This window comes from Triturus cristatus, chromosome 9 (genome assembly GCF_964204655.1).
Source record: "Triturus cristatus chromosome 9, aTriCri1.1, whole genome shotgun sequence".
NCBI classification, from domain to species: domain Eukaryota; kingdom Metazoa; phylum Chordata; class Amphibia; order Caudata; family Salamandridae; genus Triturus; species Triturus cristatus.
In genome coordinates this window covers 779,029,193-779,049,517 of record NC_140592.1, presented here as the reverse complement: position 1 = coordinate 779,049,517, position 20,325 = coordinate 779,029,193, and the positions used below count along the sequence as shown (strand labels likewise).

General features: G+C 41.6%; 1 protein-coding gene across 2 annotated transcripts in view; it reads right to left on the bottom strand.

Moving 5' to 3' along the window:
• LOC146798836 (uncharacterized) overlaps nt 1–19,922 on the bottom strand; it is a 304,215-nt gene extending 284,293 nt beyond the window's left edge. For both annotated transcript variants that reach the window (XM_085626154.1, XM_085626155.1), the window contains exon 1: nt 19,282–19,922. In XM_085626154.1, the coding sequence (XP_085482280.1) occupies nt 19,282–19,305 (24 nt within the window). In that variant the 5' untranslated portion in view covers nt 19,306–19,922. The remainder of the gene's footprint in view (nt 1–19,281) is intronic.
• Nucleotides 19,923–20,325: the final 403 nt, after the last annotated feature.

The following is a 20,325-nucleotide window of genomic DNA, read 5'->3' as shown; positions in this document are numbered from 1 at the left end:
GAACACACAAAGGCAGACTATAACGCACATCTTGAGGACGCTGGTCCAAGATTATGGTAACAAATGAGTCCTACATCTGAGGTGGTTTCCTACCCTATTCATTTCAAACCTGCAATATCCCCTCACAGTTCAAGAGGATTTGTGCAAGTTTACTTTAGAGCTTGTAAGACAAAGCTAACTTTAGATGGGACACTAATCACAAGACGAGAACCTCAGTGTTATAGCTTTGGATGATAACCAAACCAAAAGTTCTAACTGAGCACAAATTATAATAAACTCCCTGAAACACTTGGACAAATCAAGCAACAAGAACCAGAAGACACACTGTGATTAAGAATCATCGATTTTCCATTTAAAAATTAATATTGCCGAAACAACTTATGAAAAAGTACTAAAAAACCTATTCTGTAAAAAAAAAAAAACACACACAAAACTATTCCTTCTCTGTTAATAAGTTTTCAGTAAATACTGAATCTTCAACAGATGGCAGTTCAAGATGTTGACACCCACATACAAAGCCCTGCACAACGAAGGATACCTCCCAGATCCGCCGAGGCAACAGAGGAGGACGCTCCTTCTCATACCTGCCGGCCAATGCTTGAAACGACCTTCCCCTGTACCTCAGGACCGCCTAATCGCTCCAGGAATTCAAGAAAGGACTCAAGACTTGACTGTTCAAATAAACAGATCACAACAAGCAGCTAGAAACTCCAGTGCGTTGAAACCCTTACAGAAGATTTGCTGCGCTTTATATATCCTAATTGATTGATTGATTTAAACTTCCCTGCCTCCAGGTACTGCAGCATGGATTGGCAACTTTTGCAGCCTAGAAATGGAAACCATTGGGCATTTTTGCACTTATTTGAGAGGCTGCAAGAGATATATTAGCCTACCCCACCTTCCTGCCTTCTGAATATGGTCCTTAGCATATCGACTTTAGCCCAAGGCATCCCAGGCCCCAGATTATTGGAGGGTCCCAGGATGCCTCGAGGAGCAGGGGACCACCATTTCCAGAAACAACAGGGCCTTACTGGAGGCCAGATGCCACGTTAAAATGGGGCACAGGAAACTAGATAATAAAGAGAACACAGCAGAGAATGGCCATTCTCCAATTGACATGTAAAGAGTATTTTGTTTTAACTAAAGACACAAAGGCTAGAATTATGCATATACTTTGTATTTACTACAGCCCTTAAATAACATAAAAACATCACAAAACATTTAGTTCCATTCTGGAATCTTCAAACAGAGTATATAAACCCTTGTCAAAACCGCATTCCCCTATAGGCTGTATTGAAACACAAAACATCTCAAATTCTCATTTGAATTTTCCAATAGCCGTTCTTCTATTACAAATTAATTTTTGCAAAGAAAGAATAGAATCAACTACTATGGTTAAAGTGAATATAGAATAAGCAAATCATAAATAATGCATTTCCAAAAAGTAAATAATATCTAAAAAACACATTTAATACTCTCACTCTCTCCACTCATAAAACACATTTAATACTCACATTCTCTCTACTCATAAATCCCTTCTTTTTTTAGACAAAACTAGAGGGAGAAGTGGGTGGCATAATGATAGCCTCCATGTCTTTAATGAAATCAAGATTCTCTCTACATGTCAATTGGAGAATTGCCATTTCATTACAAGACTTGAGGCTACCATTGGTTTTATTATAGAATTAGAAGGTGATTTTTTCTTTCTACTTTGATGCTTGTTGGGAACCAATATGTTTTCCATAGATAACCCTCACCCACCAGTATTACACCTTGGTGGCATGCTTCATCATCGGGTTCTTCCCATTCCGCTGCAGGACGGGTGTGCTATGACCTACGGGTACGTGGAAACACTTATAGTTGGTACTATGTGTTTGGATAAAGTGTTGAGGTGTGAGTAGGGGGGGGGGGAAGAAAATTAAAAATACCTGGCTAGCATGAAAAGATTCTTTACTATTACATCTATCCAGTATGGTTAAAATATGGGGGGAAAAAATGAAACTTTAAAGGGAACAATGTACCTTTGTTCCGCTAGTCGACACGTTTGTAGCTCTACCCCAAGGCTATTATTCAGAACCAAAGATTGTGGAGTTCTCTGGTACCACTTTTACATCTCCTAATAGTTAGGAGGAAAACAAATATGTGAAACATAAATGTAGTAAATGTATACAGCACCAATTGGTGTTAATGTCACAACAGATATGTATCAACTAAATGGGAAATAAAAAATTGAGAAAGCATGGTTATGATAACAATTCACAAACACATATCTTCGTGCCCCATAATATAATCAAAATTCACCTGTTTGAAAAAATATGATATATTATCACAATAAAGGTGATCACTTCTAGTGCTGCCAAAAGCAGTTCATCGCTTTTAAAGACACACGAGGCACTAACAAGATAGACAAACAGAAAACTTGAAGTGATCAATAATGAAATAAAATAAAAAAAGAGCACATACATATTAGTCGCTCTCAATTGCAACATGAGACCGTATGGGGGGATGGGACACCTGTAGTCACACTCTGTATAACGTATAGATGAGAAAATGATGAGAAAATGACCCTGAAAAATAGGTATTCAGCAGAATTTACTAAAGGGTTACCAAAGGGTTACTGCTAATGGTACAATCGTCAGACAAGCAACCGCCCGTGTCCTGAAGCAACTTTGCCGTACTGACTGCCTCAAGACTACTTCCTTGCTAAAGGGTTAGCGCCCGCCCATGTCTCTGTCGGTACAAAGAGCGTGCTGCTGCAGGCACTTTTAATCGGATTTGTGCTGAATGCAGCATCAGCATCCTCATGCTTGAGGAAACTAGTACGTTGACTTTCAAGATGGCCGCCGTTGGTGGCACTACTTTCTGTTATGCCGGCGGGGGAAGGAAAAAGCCATAGGGGCTAGAAAAAGGAGTATTAAAATATTTTAAAGTGAACAGATATGAACCTTATGAAAAACAGCTGAAAAAAATATCAGCTGAAAAAATCTCTTTGGAAATCAAGAAACCTTATGAAAACAGCTGAAAAACAAGATGACAAAAGTACAGACAAAAACATCATGTTAAAACCAGCGGCCAAAGGAGGTGCAATGGTTTTGCAAACAACAGATGCGTACCAAACTGAATGCCTCCGTCTCCTGGGTGACACCAGAAAATATGAACCACTCCAGGATGACACAACTGAATCAATAACGATACATATCTTTACGATGACAGAAGAAGCTCTGTCACACAACTGGATTTCACAACAGGAAAGTGACTTCCTAATCAACAAATCCCCCATCACCCCATATTTTTACACCATTCCCAAAATACACAAGAATTAGATGTCTCTACCAGGACGTTCCATTGTGTCAGGGATTGGCTCTATTTTAGAGCCTCTGTCAAAGTTCGTGGACGTATTCTTATGACCTATCATACAAAACACAGATACCTACCTTAAGGACACAAAAGAATTTCTAAGACTCCTTCACAACATCACTTTTGACCCTAGTACGCAATTGCTGCTAGGCTTGGATATAGAAAGCCTATACACTTTCCTCCCTCATGGAGAAACGCTGTATATCATTGAGAATGTACTTTTTGAAGTTGAGTTGGATTACCAGAGCTCTAGAACCATTGTAATGGAGTGCTGCAAATGGGCCCTGACCTCCAATTTCTTCAGGTTTAAAGACACACTGTATCTGCAAAAAAAACGGGACCAGCATAGGCAGCACATTTGCGCCGAGCTTAGCTGGTTTGTGTGTACACCGTCTTGAAAAACAAAAAATCCCAAACCAACAAAATCCATACCTCAGCCACATCGATGACGTCCTTGTAATCTGGCAAGGGAATGAGACTAATGCTTTGGCATTTTTACAAAGGCTATACACACAGAATACTTTTTTTAAATGTACGTACACCATCTTGGAAACAGACTTAGTTTTTCTGGACCTTAATATCATCCCAGAAGAGTGTGTCCTGAAGACTACCACCCACATCAAGCCCACTGCCAAGAACTGCCTCCTTATGTTTGATAGTTTTCACCCAAGACATCTGAAGGAGAATGTATCATTTGGGCAATTCCTATGACTAAAATGAAACTGCTCGAACCTGAATGACTACAAACAACAAGCCGAAACTTTATCATACAAATTGGAAGCAAAAAGCTACCCCAAGAGAATCATCTCCAATGCAATGAAAAGGGCAAACTACAATCATAGAGAGGCCCTACTTGAGACACTTCCACCGAGAAAACAGGAGGAACGACCAATCTGTATCACAACCTATAACACAGCTTCCAATCAAATAAGGTAAATTATAATCAACAAACATTGGTGCACTTTAATCAATGGTACCCTCCAGTTTTCCAAACCAATATTCTCTCACAAGAGAGAGCGAAGTATCAGGGATACGCTAGTACATACACAACCGCTAACCAACAATACCAGAGAAACTCAAAAGCGTTTTTTTTCCAGTCCAAGGACATCACCCATGTGGTAGTTGTAGTGTTTGCTCCCTTACCAAACCAACACACACATTCACATTTAGTGACAACACCACATGGAACCTGAGACAGTTTACCAACTGCAACACTGAGTGTGTGATATATATGATTTCCTGCCCTTGCAATTTACACTACATTGTGATGACCAGCCGGAAAGTCAAAGTGAGAATCGGCGAACACCGTGCCAACTTGAGAGGCAAGCGTGCCACCACAAAAATGTCATCTCATTACACTGAACAGAACTACATCACAAGTGACTTTAACTGGGTCATCCCAGAGCGAGTGAACCAAGAGTCACTGCTTTTTGAAAGGGAACAATGATGGGTGTTCCACCTTACAACTCATATTATTGGTCTAAATGAAAATATCCTTGGGGTCACTTCATTAGATGAATTGTTTTTCTGTTTTCTTCCTTCTATATAAGAAACGTCCCTTTCCTTTCCATTTTTACCTTCAATAGGGCGTCATTTTTAATTTTTCTCTGTTCCAATAACAATTTTTCCAGTATAAATGTATTTATAAATATATTTTCTCTTTTACATACCCTGGACAAATCTTACTGTTTTATACCCTGTACCTTTGTCGTCTTTCAAAGGAATTGTTTTTAGCTGTTTTCATAAGATTCTCGATTTCCAAAGATATTTTTTCAGCTAAGATTTTTTTCAGCTGTTTTTCATAAGATTCATACCTATTCACTTTAAAATATTTTAATACTCCTTTTTCGTACACAAAGGAATAGCCCTTATGGCTTTTTCCTCCCCCCGCTGGCATACCAGGAAGTAGTATTTGTAAAAATAGGGGTACCCCTAATTGATACTCCTAAATGAGGGCAAATAAGCATTTGTAAAGAAAAATAGATTTAGGAAAGGAAATATCAAAATTGGACCTAGACAACATACATGAACAAAATTGAATAAGACTAATAAAATACAGCGTGGTCAAGATGAATATTTATATAATCAATCTTTAATTGTTTTAGATTTCTTTTAAATCAGTGAATATCAAAAATAGACCACAAATTATCTATATATGTACATAACTGTAAATCATTAACATTGCTTCATTCCTTTAACCATAATATTCAGAATTCATCAGTTATAGCAGAACAATAACACGGCTTGAGATTTTTTTGAGATACCAGGAAGTAGTGCCACCAACTGCGGCCATTTTGAAAGTCAGCGTGCTAGTTCCCTCAAGCATGAGGACGCTGATGCTGCGCTCATCAGGAACCCAATTAAAAGAGCCTGCCGCAGTGGGCTCTTTGCGCCAACGGAGACATGGACGGGCGCTAACCTTTAAGCAGTGGAGTAGCCTTGAAGCAGTGAATACTGCGTAGCCACTTCAAGACACAGACGATCTTACTTTTCAGGGGCTTTTTCTCATCATTTTCTCATCTATACTTTATACACAGAATGACTACAGCATCCCTTCCCCCGTACGGTCTCTTGTTGCAATTAGGAGGTGACTAATATGTATGTGCTCTTTTATATTTTATATCATTATTGATCACTTTATGTTTTCTGTTTGTCTGTCTTGTTAGTACCTCGTGTGTCTTTTAAAAACGATGAACGGCTTTTGGCAGCACTAGAAGTAATCACCAGTATTATGAGAAATACATCAACACAGGTGAATTTTGATTATATTGTGGGGAAATGAAGATATGTGCTCGTGAATTGTTACCATAACCATGCTTTCTCTATTTTTCATTCCTATTTAGTTGATACACATCTATTGTGACATTAACACCAATGGGTGCTGTATACATTTATTACATTTATTTTTCACATATTTGATTCCTCAACACTATTAGGAGATGTAAGAGTGGTACCAGGGAACTCACAATCTTTGGTCCTGAAGAATAGCTTTGGGGTAGGGCTAGAAACATGCCGACCAGCAGAACTAAGGAACATTGGCCTCTTTAAAGTTCCATTTTCCCCCATATTTTAACCATAACGGATAGTAGTACAGAATCTTTTCCAACTAGCCAGGTATTTATAATTCCCTTTCCCCCGCCACTCACACCTCAACACTTCATCCAAACACATAGTACCAGCTGTAAGTGCTCCAACCTAACCATAGGTCGTAGTACACCCCATTCCGCAGCGGCACGGGAAGAACCCAATGATGAAGCATGCCACCAAGAGGTAACACTGGTGGGTGAGGGATAACGAAGGAAAACACATTGTTTTCCAACAAATATCGAAGTGGAAAGAAAAAAACGCTTTTTTCAAACTGAGGGGCACTCTATGATTAGTACGTGTTGATTTGGAGGACGAGCCCTCCTGTTTCCTTTTTTCTCTATCTCCCCCCTTTTCGAAAGTACCATTAGTTTAAATCTTTCCACTGCCAAATTACTCAGATACTCCACTAGTCTCAGATAAAACTTTGCAAAAGTACTAGAATTTGACCAATCGGCCACTTTCAGAACTTTCAGTAAGAGTCCTCCTGCCTAAAACCTTGCTACCCATAGCCTCTCCAGATGAGTGTGCACCAAACATAGATAAGCCTACACCTGCCTCACTCATTACCGATCTTACCCACCTCAATATTGTAGCAGTTGAAACCTCTTGTTTAAGTTTTCACATTGGAAATCAACAATTGTACTTCCCTCTCAGGTCTAAACTCCCAACATTCTTTGCTCATAACTTTTCATACCATTAACCACACACAGCTTTGTGCAATTCTGAAATGATGTATAAAAAACATTCTCAGCCATTCTTTTCCAAATGTCAAAGTGTACACCATCTGTTGAGTAAACCCTGTTACACATCTCCAAGGGTTTAACATCTGATACCCTCCTAAATGAGATTAAACAAAGAAGAGCTGTCAACTTCCGAGATAATTGTTTTAATAAAAGATCAGCGTTACCTTGCCAGGAAACGACCAGATGGAAAACAAATTCACATCCCATATAGAATTGTTTCAAACTCTGGGTGGGCTTTTAAGCCTAATTCCTTCCATAACTCTACACACCAAAGGATCACTTCCTATAGCATAGTCATTCACCAAAGCATGACCAGCTGACACACCTGATCTATAGCAATTAATGGTCCTGTAAGAAAAAAACAAATGGCACAGATCAGCTAATACATTTGCTAACTCTGTCACAAGATCCAAATTGCTCTCCATGCACCAACCACACCATTACCTCCAAATTCCCCTGTACCTTCTCCTAGTCCCTGGTGCTCAAAATTCATCCAATAAATTCTAAGCTTTTCCTGAAAGAACTGAGTGTCTGTTAGAATCCCTGAGCTTTTCTAAACAAAAAGGTTCAAATGTACTTCCACTACCAAGGGATGTTCCTCTCCCTCTGGATCTATCAGTAAACCCTGTTAAACTGGTACCAAACGGTGCTCCTCTATTACAAGTTCCATCACTCCCGCCAACCACACTTGGGATGTCCAGAAAGGAGTCACAAGAATAACCCTGCATCTCTCTCTCCAAATCTTCAACAACACTCTTTGAATCATTGCAAACTGATGGATTGTGTATCTCCTGTCGACTGTCGAATTCCGAAGCAAAGCATCTACTGATGAGGCTTCTGAATCTAGTCTATAACTGAATATTTTTGTAACTGAAAGGTAAGTCTGCTTGCAAGCAAAGCTACCTCTATAGGCCCCTACAGAGCCTGGATCCACCTAAAATGAATCCGATTCAACTTCCACTTGCTGAAGTCCCTGAGATACCTCAAATTCCAATCCACGTTCTGATTCTTCAAACCTGGAATATAATCTGCACTGAAAATAATTTTGTACTCCCAACACAAAAATACCAGCTATCTTTGGATAAATCTACCAAATGTTTTGACTTTGAAGGTCCTAGGCAATTTAAATAAGAAACTGCTGAAACATGGTCTATACGAATTAACAACACATTGTTTGACACAACGTCCTTGAAACTCAAAGCATTCTAAGCATTCAGGCCCGTAAGTATTTCCAAACAATTTATATGTAAGCATCGTTCTTCGCTGGCCTCCAGTCTCTAGGTTGTTCAAAAGGGCTTCCCAACCTAAACATATGCCATCTGTGTCCAAAGTAAATTCTGCAACGTTCCCGAATATAGCCTTGCCATTCCAAATCTCTAGCTTGTCCATTCACAACTCCAAGTCCTTCCATGCCTCTAAGGCCAGGGAAATCGAATCTGCATGCCACAACCCTTTTCTTAGGCCCATGCTCTTCAGTTTCTGAAGAGCCCTGCAATGAAGAAGGGCTGGAGAAATTGCCTGAATGGAGGAGGACATGAGCCCAATAGTCCTCTCTAAATTCTTCAGAGTTAGTACATTCTTTTCTAAAATAAACCTTACCTCCTTTCTTATTGTTTTTTTAATCTTTTTGCGAGCAAGAAGCAACTGAGCTTGCAAAGTGTCCACCTGAAAGCCCACAAACTCTATTATCTGAGATGGAACCAAAACTGATTTTTCTACATTTACAATGAAACATGAGTGTTCGGAAAGGTCCTTTGTAAATGCTTCAATAGTTCTCCTCTTTCCTGAGACATCAACTGATTGTTGTCCAGGTATATAATCAGGTGAACACCCCTTTTTTCTTATAAAGACAGCGACTTGATGTAAGATCTAGGTTAAATACCAAGGAGCAGATGATAGACTAAAAGGAAGACAACTAAACTGGTATGAGAGCCCTTTTAATTAGAATTGCAAGTACTTTTGCACATTTATATCTATGGGTATTGTACAGTGGCGTCCTTTAAATCTAGCTTTACTAGCCAATCCTTCTCCTGCACAATATCCCAAAAAAGATGGATTCCTTCCATCTTGAGATGTGTGTAGACCTGAAACGTGTTCAAGTCCTTCAAGTTAATTCCTGGACACATTTGGGTTTTTTTTCTTCACCAAGAAAATAGTGCTTACAAACCTGTCCTCTGACTCTAGGATTCCTCAAATTGTCCCTTTTTCTAACATCTGTGCAATCTCTAAATCCACCAAAACCATCTGTTCCTTGTCCAAGCCTAATTCTCTTTGTCATGGTCCTCAAAGGGAATTTCCCAGAAATCTATCTTAAAACCTCTTACGTCTCCAAATTCCAGGGCTCTTTTGTTATTGATGCCCAATTGTGAATTAAACAAATTTGTCTTCCATCCACCTTTGACTCGGAAAACCCAAGCTATTCGGACTCACCTTGACTTACTGCGCTTTGTAATCTTAATCTACTTCCTCTGGAAGTGCTGCCTCTGAGAAAAGAAGCCAGTTGTGGGTTGGAAATTCCTCCCATAACCTCAGACAAAGTGGGACCTTTAAAGTGCTTTACCGACAGCAAGTCCCCTCCTGTCAGTCCTACAAAACCTCTCGCACCAAAAACATGTCTCATATTAGAGTGAGCCTTGCTAAGGACTGTAAAAGTTGGGACATTCTTTCCCAAAGACTTAACAAAGCCTTGTCCAAAGGGTAGACCACCTGGATCACCAATAGCTTCCTTATTGGCTAAATCAGCTAACTTGGGACCAATAAAATGTTCTTATAAAAAAAAAAGTCAGCTAACTTGGGGTTCATTCTCATAACAACGCCTCTCTTTTTTCTGCTATCAGACATGCATTCGCATTACTAAGCATATATATCTTTAGCGTTGGCACCAACCCCTCAACAAGTCTACGACAATATCAATTTTGTTAAAATGTGCTTCCTCAATCATGTCTAAAATACGAGCAAGAGGACCCAGAATATCCAATAACCTATCCTGCCATTGCTTTAAGCAACACTTAATACTCTTCCTTGCAACTTTTCCTATCTTAAAAATAAAGTTAATCAATTCTGGATCCAGTTCGGAGTATTGCAGATCTTATTTTCAAAAAAGGATCTAAAACACTCAGCCCTTATAAGGTTATGAGATTCCCTGTCTTGAGGCTTCCTCACATACTGCTTAATAAATTTGGCAACATGCTCCATGGGCCACTTTTCAGAGCTATGAGGGTACCTTATTGAATTCGCATTAAACATGTCCTTACACAGAGGATCCTTAATAGCCTTCAAGGATGAAGGATGTTGTAAGTCGTCATCCAGACTTTCCAGAGCGTCAAAACCCTCCTCTAGGTCAAATACATACTCTTGTCATTTCCATCTAGATCCCAATCCCTTCTATCCCTCTTTTGTGCTACTAAGAACACCTCTCTTTTTTGTGCCGCTAAGAAGACCACTTTCTATCGTAGAGCTTGGACTACCATGCACTAAGCGGAAAGATTGTTCACCCATTTTAGAGCTTCCTCTAGCTAAATTGTCATAAGTTTAGTGAGATGCTTTGTCTTACCTCCTTTCTAGGTAAAATTGGAAACCTCATCCTCTGAAACCAAAAATAAATCCTCTCTGAAGGATTATCTCCTTTCTCCTTCATCAAAGAAGCCTCCACTGCTTCCTTGATGGAGGATCTTAGTACCCCTTCAATGTATTTTCTAAATAATTCTTCATTCATTTCCATTCACTTATTCTAATTGACTATTCAGTTCCAAAAATACTAACAGCTAGGACTGCCAAAACACAGCAAAGTACCTATAAAGCCTGGAACAAGATGGATAAAAATAAGCTAGAACTCCAGCTGGAACAGACATGGCCAACCCAGAATATGCATGTAGACCAAGCAGCTGAGGAATATACAGATTGGCTTAATGACGCTTTTAGGACTTCAGTGCCCACTTGCAAAAACTCAGGGAACTGCACTCAACCATCAGCCCCTTGGTTTACCGAAGCTCTGCGTCAAGAGAAACAAAAATGCCACAGACTGGAAAGGCGATGGAGAATGAAATATGAGACAGTGGATAAAAATATTTACAAACATGCATTATCTAACTACACACCATTATTGATTACTGAAAAAGGGTCTTTCTTTTCTCAACAGATTGAGAAAGCCAAAAACTCAGTCAAAGAACTCTTTGGGGTGGCAGAGAAACTTACAGCCGCACCGGAAAAAAACCACAGGGAGTAGTCAATCTCTCTGTGACAATATTGCTAGTGCATTTAGAAACAAAGTTTATGACATATATAACATCTTTAAATCGGCCACTCCCAACAAGCCAGCCAAGGAACTCTTAAGTACTGAAACTGAAGTGAAGGTCTTTCCGAATTTCTCACAGGTCTCTAGTGAGCTCGTAGAAGAATTAATCCAGGAAATCAAATCAGGATCCCTGCTAGACCCCTGCCCTCCTGCGGTGTTGAGAAACATTGCAAGGGAGGTGAGCCCCATATTAACTAAAATATTTAACAATATGTTCTCCTCAGGCATTTTCCTGGCTATCTGGAAAGATGCAGCCATCCTTCCCTTAATAAAGAAAGCAAATCTGGATACATCAATAACTAGTAATTACCAACCGATGGCTAGGCTGCCTTTCCCAGCAAAAACAGTAGAAAAAAATATGAATAGCCAGTTAACACAATTTATTCAACAAAACAAACTACTTGATCTCTCCCAGTTTGGTTTCCGTCCAGGACATAGCACGGAGACAGCACTGATCAAGGCCACTTAGGAGATTAGAGCAGTGATGGATAAAGGAGGTGCAGCTGTACTGAACCTTTTGGATCTGTCGGCGGCCTTCGATACCGTCCATCATGACACGCTGCTACAGCGCCTGAAAAAATTAGGGATTAAGGAGCACGCACTGTCTCTAATATCTTTCCTGAAGAACAGAAGACAGACAGTGACACTGGACCATTTCAAAGCGACTCCTTACGTACTCCCTTGTGGGGTCCCTAAGGGTTCGTCGTTGAGCCCATCCTTATTTAATATCTAGGTGTCGCAACTGGCTCCATTATCCCAGCACTTTGGTTTCAATTTAACATCATACGCCGACGACACTCAGATCGTGATTGCGGCTCATAAAAATCAATCATCCCCTGCAATGCAGTTTCAAAACTGCATGAGGGAATTCAGTAGCTGGATGGGGAGGCATTGCCTCAAATTGAATTCGGACAAAACCGACGTAGTAATCTTTGGTAACCTCCAACCGGAATGGGATGATCTATGGTGGCTGGCTGAAATCTGAGAACTACCAAAACCAGTAGAAAAGGCAAAGAACCTCGGGGTTCTGTTTGACAGTAAGCTCACCATCTCCCAACAAACCAATGCCACAGTTTCGGCCTCATTCTACCTGATTAAGAAACTAAAGAAGGTCCTACCCTACATCCCCCCTAATTCCAGGAGGACGGTGGTAACTACACTAGTACTATCGAAATTGGATTATTGTAATGGCCTTTACCTTGAGTTACATAAACAACATCTGAAAAAACTCCAGATACTGCAAAACGCAACAGCTGGGCTTCTTTTGAACTTACCAAAGTACATATCAGTTGTAGAAGAAATTCGAAAACCTCATTAGCTGCCAGTGGCACAATGCATTAAGTTCAAAGAACTCTGCTTAGCCTATAAAGCCCTGAATGACATAGGACCGGTATATCTGAAAAGCCTTTTCTCATGGAACCAACCGGGTAGGCAGTTAAGGTCTTCAAATGCCAGGTTGATGTTAGTACCTAGGATTCGAACCTCGAGCTGGGGAGGTCGAAGCATAGGCCATTGCACGGCTAAAATATGGAATATGCTTCCGAAGGAACTGAGAGCTGCCAACTCCCTTGTCTCCTTTAGAAAGAGCCTGAAAATGTGGCTATTTCTGAATTAAGATACTTTTTTCACTTTCTAACAGGGCTTGCGTTTCAGTTCAGCACCAAGACACATCGGGGTAATCGTGCGCTTTAGAAGTTATAATAACATGAGGTAGGACTTCCGTTCTATCTGATATTCTCCAAGAAAACTACACAGTAAACATTCTACAAAATACCTATCTCTATTTTTTAAAAGATATCAGGAAAAAGTGTAAACAGCGACCCATGAAAAACATAGGATCCATTTTAAATTTATAGGAGTCAAACGAGGAGTGAGAAACTGACAGGACATCACCATGACAATGTCTGTGAGGGAATAAAACAAGCCTACTCAATTCAAAAAGTGTTGGCGAAGACTAGGGTGCAGTCCCCTTTCTATGTCAACAGCCATACGCATCACACACAATCGACTTAGGAGAAGTCGGATGACCTCGCACAGGCCTGTCTTCTATGCAAACAATTGGTGAGCCACGAAGTGGCGCGCACATCCTGCTGATATTCAACTTAAATAATGCGCTACTCAAGGCCGGTCTTCAGCAAAAACAAGCGTTAAGTCACGATGTGGGCATGCAACTCCCACTGATAAAACCCTACACCCTGCACGAAGCAGGCGTGCTCGATAGCAGTAAAATAAATTCTACCCTGATGCAGGGATGAGGCAATGAAACCCCTTGGGAGGATAAAAAGCAAAACGGAATGAGGATAGGATATCTATAAGCAAAATACAACACAAGAGAAAAAACTCAAACCTACCAAAAGGCTAGAACCCTAGCCCTAGTAACATTAATGGTCAATCCATACATGGGAGTGACTAATAAGTTATGAGAAACATTACACATAACATTAAACAATAGAAACATAAAGCTGTACCTATCTGAAGGAGCATCCACTAAAAGAGAAAAGTGGTTGTGACAAAGGTCTTTGGGCCAGATGTACAAAGATTTTTCTAGGTCGTAAATGGCCCGATTCGCAAAATCGAGCCATTTGCGCCTGGAAAAATGCTTTTTTCTAGGTACCAGACTCTATTTTTGCAATTTGGTAACCTATTACCGAATCTCAAAATGGATTAGATATTCGGTATTAGGAAGGGGCGTGTTAAGGACGTCCCTTCCTAATACCAACTTGTAGTGGTATGTGTGAATGTTTTGCAACCGAAATTCAGTCTCAAAACATTCACATTTTACCACCTACTTCAAGTAGGTGGTAACCTATTTGCAAACAGGAAGGGGTCCCTAAGGGACCCCTTCTCCTTTGTGAATGGTTGTGAAAACGTTTTTAAAAAAAGTAAACATTTCATTTTTTTTTTTTTAAACACATCCCGTTTTCCTTTAAGGAAAACGGGCTGTATTTTAAAAAAAAACATTGCTTTATTTAAAAGCAAACACAGACCTGGTGGTCTGCTGTCCCCAGCAGGCACCATCTCTATGCTTTTAGCGGGTCCCAATGGATCACAAATTGCGACCTACCTCATGAATATTTATGAGGTAGGTGAATTGCGACCTACTGGGAATCACTAACAGTGTATAACACACTGTTGTACATAGCTGTTTGCAATTTCCTGATGGCGAATCGCAAAAAATTGCAATTAGGAAATCGGAAAGGCAAAGCTACGTACATCTGGCCCATTATACTCTGTCTGAAGATTCCAGAATGGAACTAAATGTTTTGTGATGTTTTATGTTCTTTAAATGGCTGCAGTTGGGTACAGCAAATAAAAGGTATGCGCTGGAAGAACTGCTTTTCTGCTTTGCTGTGCTGCCCTGCTGAGGAAAACAACTGGGCCCACCTCACTTGAACCCAGAGCAACTCCAAGGGCTTACTGACTTGCATCCTGTTCTGAAGGCCCATCAAAGACTTCCTTCAACCCTGCAACAGCATCTGGACTCTGCTATCTGTAAATCTTGTCCTGCCAAGAGGTGCCAATCCAGTCCTGGGTCCTTAAAAGTGAGATTCTGCTTTGCAGAACTATCAAAATCAACGCAGTGACAAGTGTACGCTGCTCAGAACTGACGCATTGCCCTTCGATGCTGACGCAGGAGCTATTCGACAACATGGCTTCGACGGACTGCGTGGCTCGACGGCCACGGACAGCATGGCTCGATGCTGATGCTGCGCCTGCATCGTAAAGGGGTTTGTCGAATCTTCGATGTCCACACTTCCTCCATCCAAGATACTTTTTCACCAGGACCTACGTGAGTCCTGTGAGCCGTCCTACTGTCCATCGAGGTCAGCCTGAACTTTGGATTTATCCCGTTTAAGTAACTTTACTACTTTTGGTTATTTACAAAAATCCATGTGTAAAATTACTCGAATATGTAGATTTACAAGTATGGGGGAAGCCAGACTTATGAGTGTAAGTTACTACTGGCCAAAAGAAACAGTAGTAAATTCAGCACCACTTTGGGTGGGAACTTTTTTTTTCAATTTAAACTTCAGTAAAATAATTGTATCTAAATTTAAATATTTCACTTAAATATTTAAATTAAAATTGTTAATGAAATTATATTAAACAAATAAGATATTATAATATTTAAAACCTGCAACAGCATCTGGACTCTGCCATCTGTAAATCTTGTCCTGCCAAGAGGTGCCAATCCAGTCCTGGGTATTTAAAAGTGAGATTCTGCTTTGCAGAACTATCAAAATCAACGCAGTGACAAGTGTACGCTGCTCAGAACTGATGCATTGCCCTTCGATGCCGACGCAGGAGCTATTCGACAACATGGCTTCGACGGACTGCGTGGCTCGACGGCCACGGACAGCATGGCTCGATGCTGATGCTGCGCCTGCATCGTAAAGGGGTTTGTCGAATCTTCGATGTCCACACTTCCTCCATCCTAGATACTTTTTCACCAGGACCTACGTGAGTCCTGTGAGCCGTCCTGCTGTCCATCGAGGTCAGCCTGAACTTTGGATTTATCCCGTTTAAGTAACTTTACTACTTTTGGTTATTAACAAAAATCCATGTGTACAATTACTCGAATATGTAGATTTACAAGTATGGGGGAAGCCAGACTTATGAGTGTAAGTTACTACTGGCCAAAAGAAACAGTAGTAAATTCAGCACCACTTTGGGTGGGAACTTATTTTTTAATTTAAACTTCAGTAAAATAATTGTATCTAAATTTATATATTTCACTTAAATATTTAAATTTAAATTGTTAATGAAATTATATTAAACAAATAAGATATTATATTATTTAAATTACAATTATTTTTCTGAAATGTAAACTAAAAAATAAATTGCCACCTAAAGTATTCTTATGCATTAATAATTATTAAAAGTGATGTATTAAATTATAAATATATTTAATTTCATTTTAATGAAAATTAATGTTACATTTAAACAACAATTATGTGTTTTTTAGATAGTGTATTTAACTACTTTATATTTATTTATATTTGTTAATATTTTAAATAATTACATTTGACATTATTTCCTATGTGGTTTTATATTAAGTCCTTACCTCCATTATTTTCTCAGAGAGGGTGTTGCAGTTGCAGTACCAGTTGCTGGTTATGTGTGGTGCTCGAATTACTAGGAGGAAAGCAATTGGGAGTGGGTGGGAGGGGGTGGAAGCAACAGGGAGTAGGCAGGAGGGGTACAAGCAAAGTGGAGTAAGCTGGAAGGGAGGAAGCAACGGGGAGTGAGCAGGAGGGTTGGAAGCAATGGGGAGTCGGTTGGAGGGGTGGAAGTAACCAGGAGGGAGAAGCTTTAGGAAGTGGAGGGCGGGGGAACAAAGGGGAATAGACAGCGGGAAGCAACAGAAAGTGGGTGGTAGGAGTAAAGCAACGATGACTGGGCGGGAGGGGGAGCAACATGGAGTGGGCAGGAGGGGTGAGAGCAAAAGGCAGTGGGAGGGAGGGTTGGAAGCAAAGGATAGTGGGCAGGAGGTGGAAACAACGGGGAGTGGAGGGAGAAGGAAGCAACAAGGAGTGGGCAGGAGGAGGAAGCAACAGGGATTGGGTGGCAGTGGGGAAGCAAGAGAGACTGGGCGGGAGGGGCGGAGTAATGGGGAATGGGGAGGAGGAAGAAGCAATGGGGAGTGCACATGAAGTGGGACACGCAGGAGATTGGATGAAAAGGGGAAGCTCTGCTAAGGGGGAAGCACGGGTGGCTGGGAGGGGGAAAATACTGGGATGTGTGGGAGTGGAAAGCACTGGGGGTGGGTGGAAGGGGAGAAGCACTGGGTGGGACGCAATGGGGAGTGGGTGGGAGGGAGAAAAGCAACAGGGAGTTAAGCAATGGGAAGTGAAAGTGAGGGGGGAAGCAATGGGGAGCGGGTAGAAGAGAGGGAAGCAATGGGGAGTGGATGGGAGAGAGGGAAGCAATGTGGAGTTAAGCAATGGGAAGTGTGTGGGAGGGAGGGATGCATTAGGGAATAGGTGGGAGAGAGGCAGGGATACAATGGGGGGTGGGAGACAGAGAGAAAAGCAAAGGGGACTAGGCTGAGTGGGGAAACTACAGTGAGTGGGAGCCCAGAAAGCGCCACCCGAGCAGGAAACCACACAAGAGCGCAAGCAGCAAACAAGGGAGAGAACAGCATGTAGCGCAAGGGGGATATTTGATGGAGGAGAAGCACATGAGGGAGAGAGCACATGCACTCTTGTGGAACGTTTAACCAAAAAGAAAAAAGTAATTCCCTAAAAGTGAACAGTGGAAGTATACAAGTCACCTGGTTAGATGTATGGTAAAGAGGCTATGCTCCCGGTGAGGGATAAACACAAGGTGGACAAGATGGGACAAGGCAAGCCATCGGATAAGAAGCACACTAATGCGAGTGACAATAAATCCAACCAATGGAGTGGGCAGAAGGGGTCGAAGCAAAAGGCAGTGGGACAGAGGGTTGGAAGCAACATGGAATAGGCAGGAGGAGGAAGCAACGGGGAGTGGGTGGGAAGAGGAGGCCACAGGGAGGGTATGGGAGGGGGGAAGCAAGGGGAGTGGGCAGGAGGGGCAGAACAACAGGGAATGAGCAGGAGGAGAAAGCAACGGGGAGTGGATGGGAGAAGGGACGCTTGGGGGACTGGGTGAGAAGGGGGAAGCACTGGTAAGGGGGAAGCACTTGGGGTTGGTGGGTTGGATGGGGAAATGCTGGGGTGGGTGGGAGTGGGAAGTACTGGGGTGGGTGGCAGGGGAGAAGCACTGGGTGGGAAGCAATGGGGAGTGGATGAGAGGGAGAAAAGCAACTGCCGTTAAGCAATGGGAAGTAGAAGTGAAGGAGGGAAGAAATGGGGAGTGGATGAAAGGGAGGGAAACAATGGGGAGTGGTTGGGAGGGAGTAGCAATGAGGAATGAATGGGAGAGAAGGAAGCAATGTGGAGCTAAGCAATGGGAGTGTGTGGGAGGGGGGATGCGTTTGGGAATGGGTGGGAGAGGCAGGGAAACAGGAGGGATGCAATGGGGAGTGGGAGACAAGCAAAGGGGACTAGGGTGAGTGGGGAAACAACAGCGAGTGGGAGCAGAGAAAGTCCCACGGGGGGGGGGAGGAGGGGACCACACAAAAGCGCGAGCAGCAAACAAGGGACAGGACAAAATGTAGAGCACGGGGGATATTTGATGGAGGAGAAGCGCATGAGGGAGAGAGCTGGTAAACACATGCACTCTCGTGGAATGTTTAACCAAAAAGAAAGAAGTAATTCCCTAAATGTGAGCAGTAAAAGTATACAAGTCAGATGGTCAGAAGGATGGTAAAGAAGTTATGCTCCAGGTGAGGGATAAACACAAGGTGGACAAGATGGGACAAGGCAAGCCATCGAATAAGAAGCACACAAATGTGAGTGACCATAAATTCAACCAATGATAAGCAATGGGCGTGGTCTAAGTCCACTGTAAGTTCTTGGTAAGTAAGCAATAGAGCTTTCGCAACAAGAACGCTTGAGCTGTCTTGTTTGCAAGACCTAACCAGGGAGTGCAAATATTAGCACCACCTTTTCTAGTACATGTATTAGTGATGCACATTCCTATTATTTGACTAAAAATGTTTTGAGTTTTAGGTTTGGGTATATTCAGGCTAGTAAACTAGTTATGTGACACAGATACAAGCCTCAAAGAGGAGGGTGCTGAGGAAGCCGGACTAAGAGGTATTTACGGTGGTAACTGGCCAGGTGGTACTGTACAATCACTAGCAAAGCAGTGTAAACCATATCCAACTATCTATAATGTCATCAAATAAAAGCACATTTAGAAAACAATACTCACAGTATTGGAATCCTGGTGGGGCATATCTTTTCTGTTCTTTCTTGTAACTTGTCAGGTGAAAAGATTTTTGGGCAGGATCGAGCCTAAATCTCGGCAAGAGATGATGAACAACCAAGGGATTTGCCGTTCTTACAGAGAGAAGACACACACTGAGAATGTAGTGAGACACCGCTGATTCACTCACAATTCACTGCCTCGTTATGTACACCCCTCTCTATAAACAAACTCCAACAAAGAAACTGCAGTAAATGCATGGAATGATTTCTTATGGAGCACAAAACTAACCAACAATAAACAATAACCACTGGATTCACCACTAATCTTGGGTAAGGGATTAGTCTGCTATTTGTCGTTAAGTGCTTAAACACCTCTTGTATGTAGCAAGCACTAGACTAGATACATGTAAAAATACAAATGCACCACTTTGATAAAGGCGCACAGCCCTTCCTTTCCGAGAAAAGACGACAAATACAGAGCCCCCTCTTGGAAGAACACTGCATAAATCTGCCTTCCTCTCTAGGAACAACGCAGGGACACATTCACCTGCATCTCTTAGCGTCCAACCGAGAAACCTATAATTCGCTCCTTTGATAGCATTCGTACAAAGACCGAGGTGAAATAGAATGGACAAACTGGTCTAAAGCAAGCTTCAATTAATTACTAGGTTTTAAAATGCTCCATAGTGAGACACTGCACTTCGGTACATGCTCAATCAGAAACCGAAGGCACGTCTTGCTTGCTGAGACACTACTGTGTTAAGGGGCGCGCCCAGACTTTCCGGGGTAAAGAATAAGGGGTGTTTTTATATGCCCTTATCGCTTACTCCGCCAAAATATAATTGTATTCTACTGTTTTACTTTCTCTTTCTCTAAATTACCAGATCAGAGTCAGAGTACTTCCGATGTAGGTGCCTGGTGTTTTATTTACTTTCTGTGAGCATGCGCAGGGTAATAGTGTATACATTTTGGGGCATGCGCGCTAGGAAAGTGTGAGGCAGTAACGGTGCAAACAGTTTTCGCTCTTCAATGGAAGTCTACGGAGAGA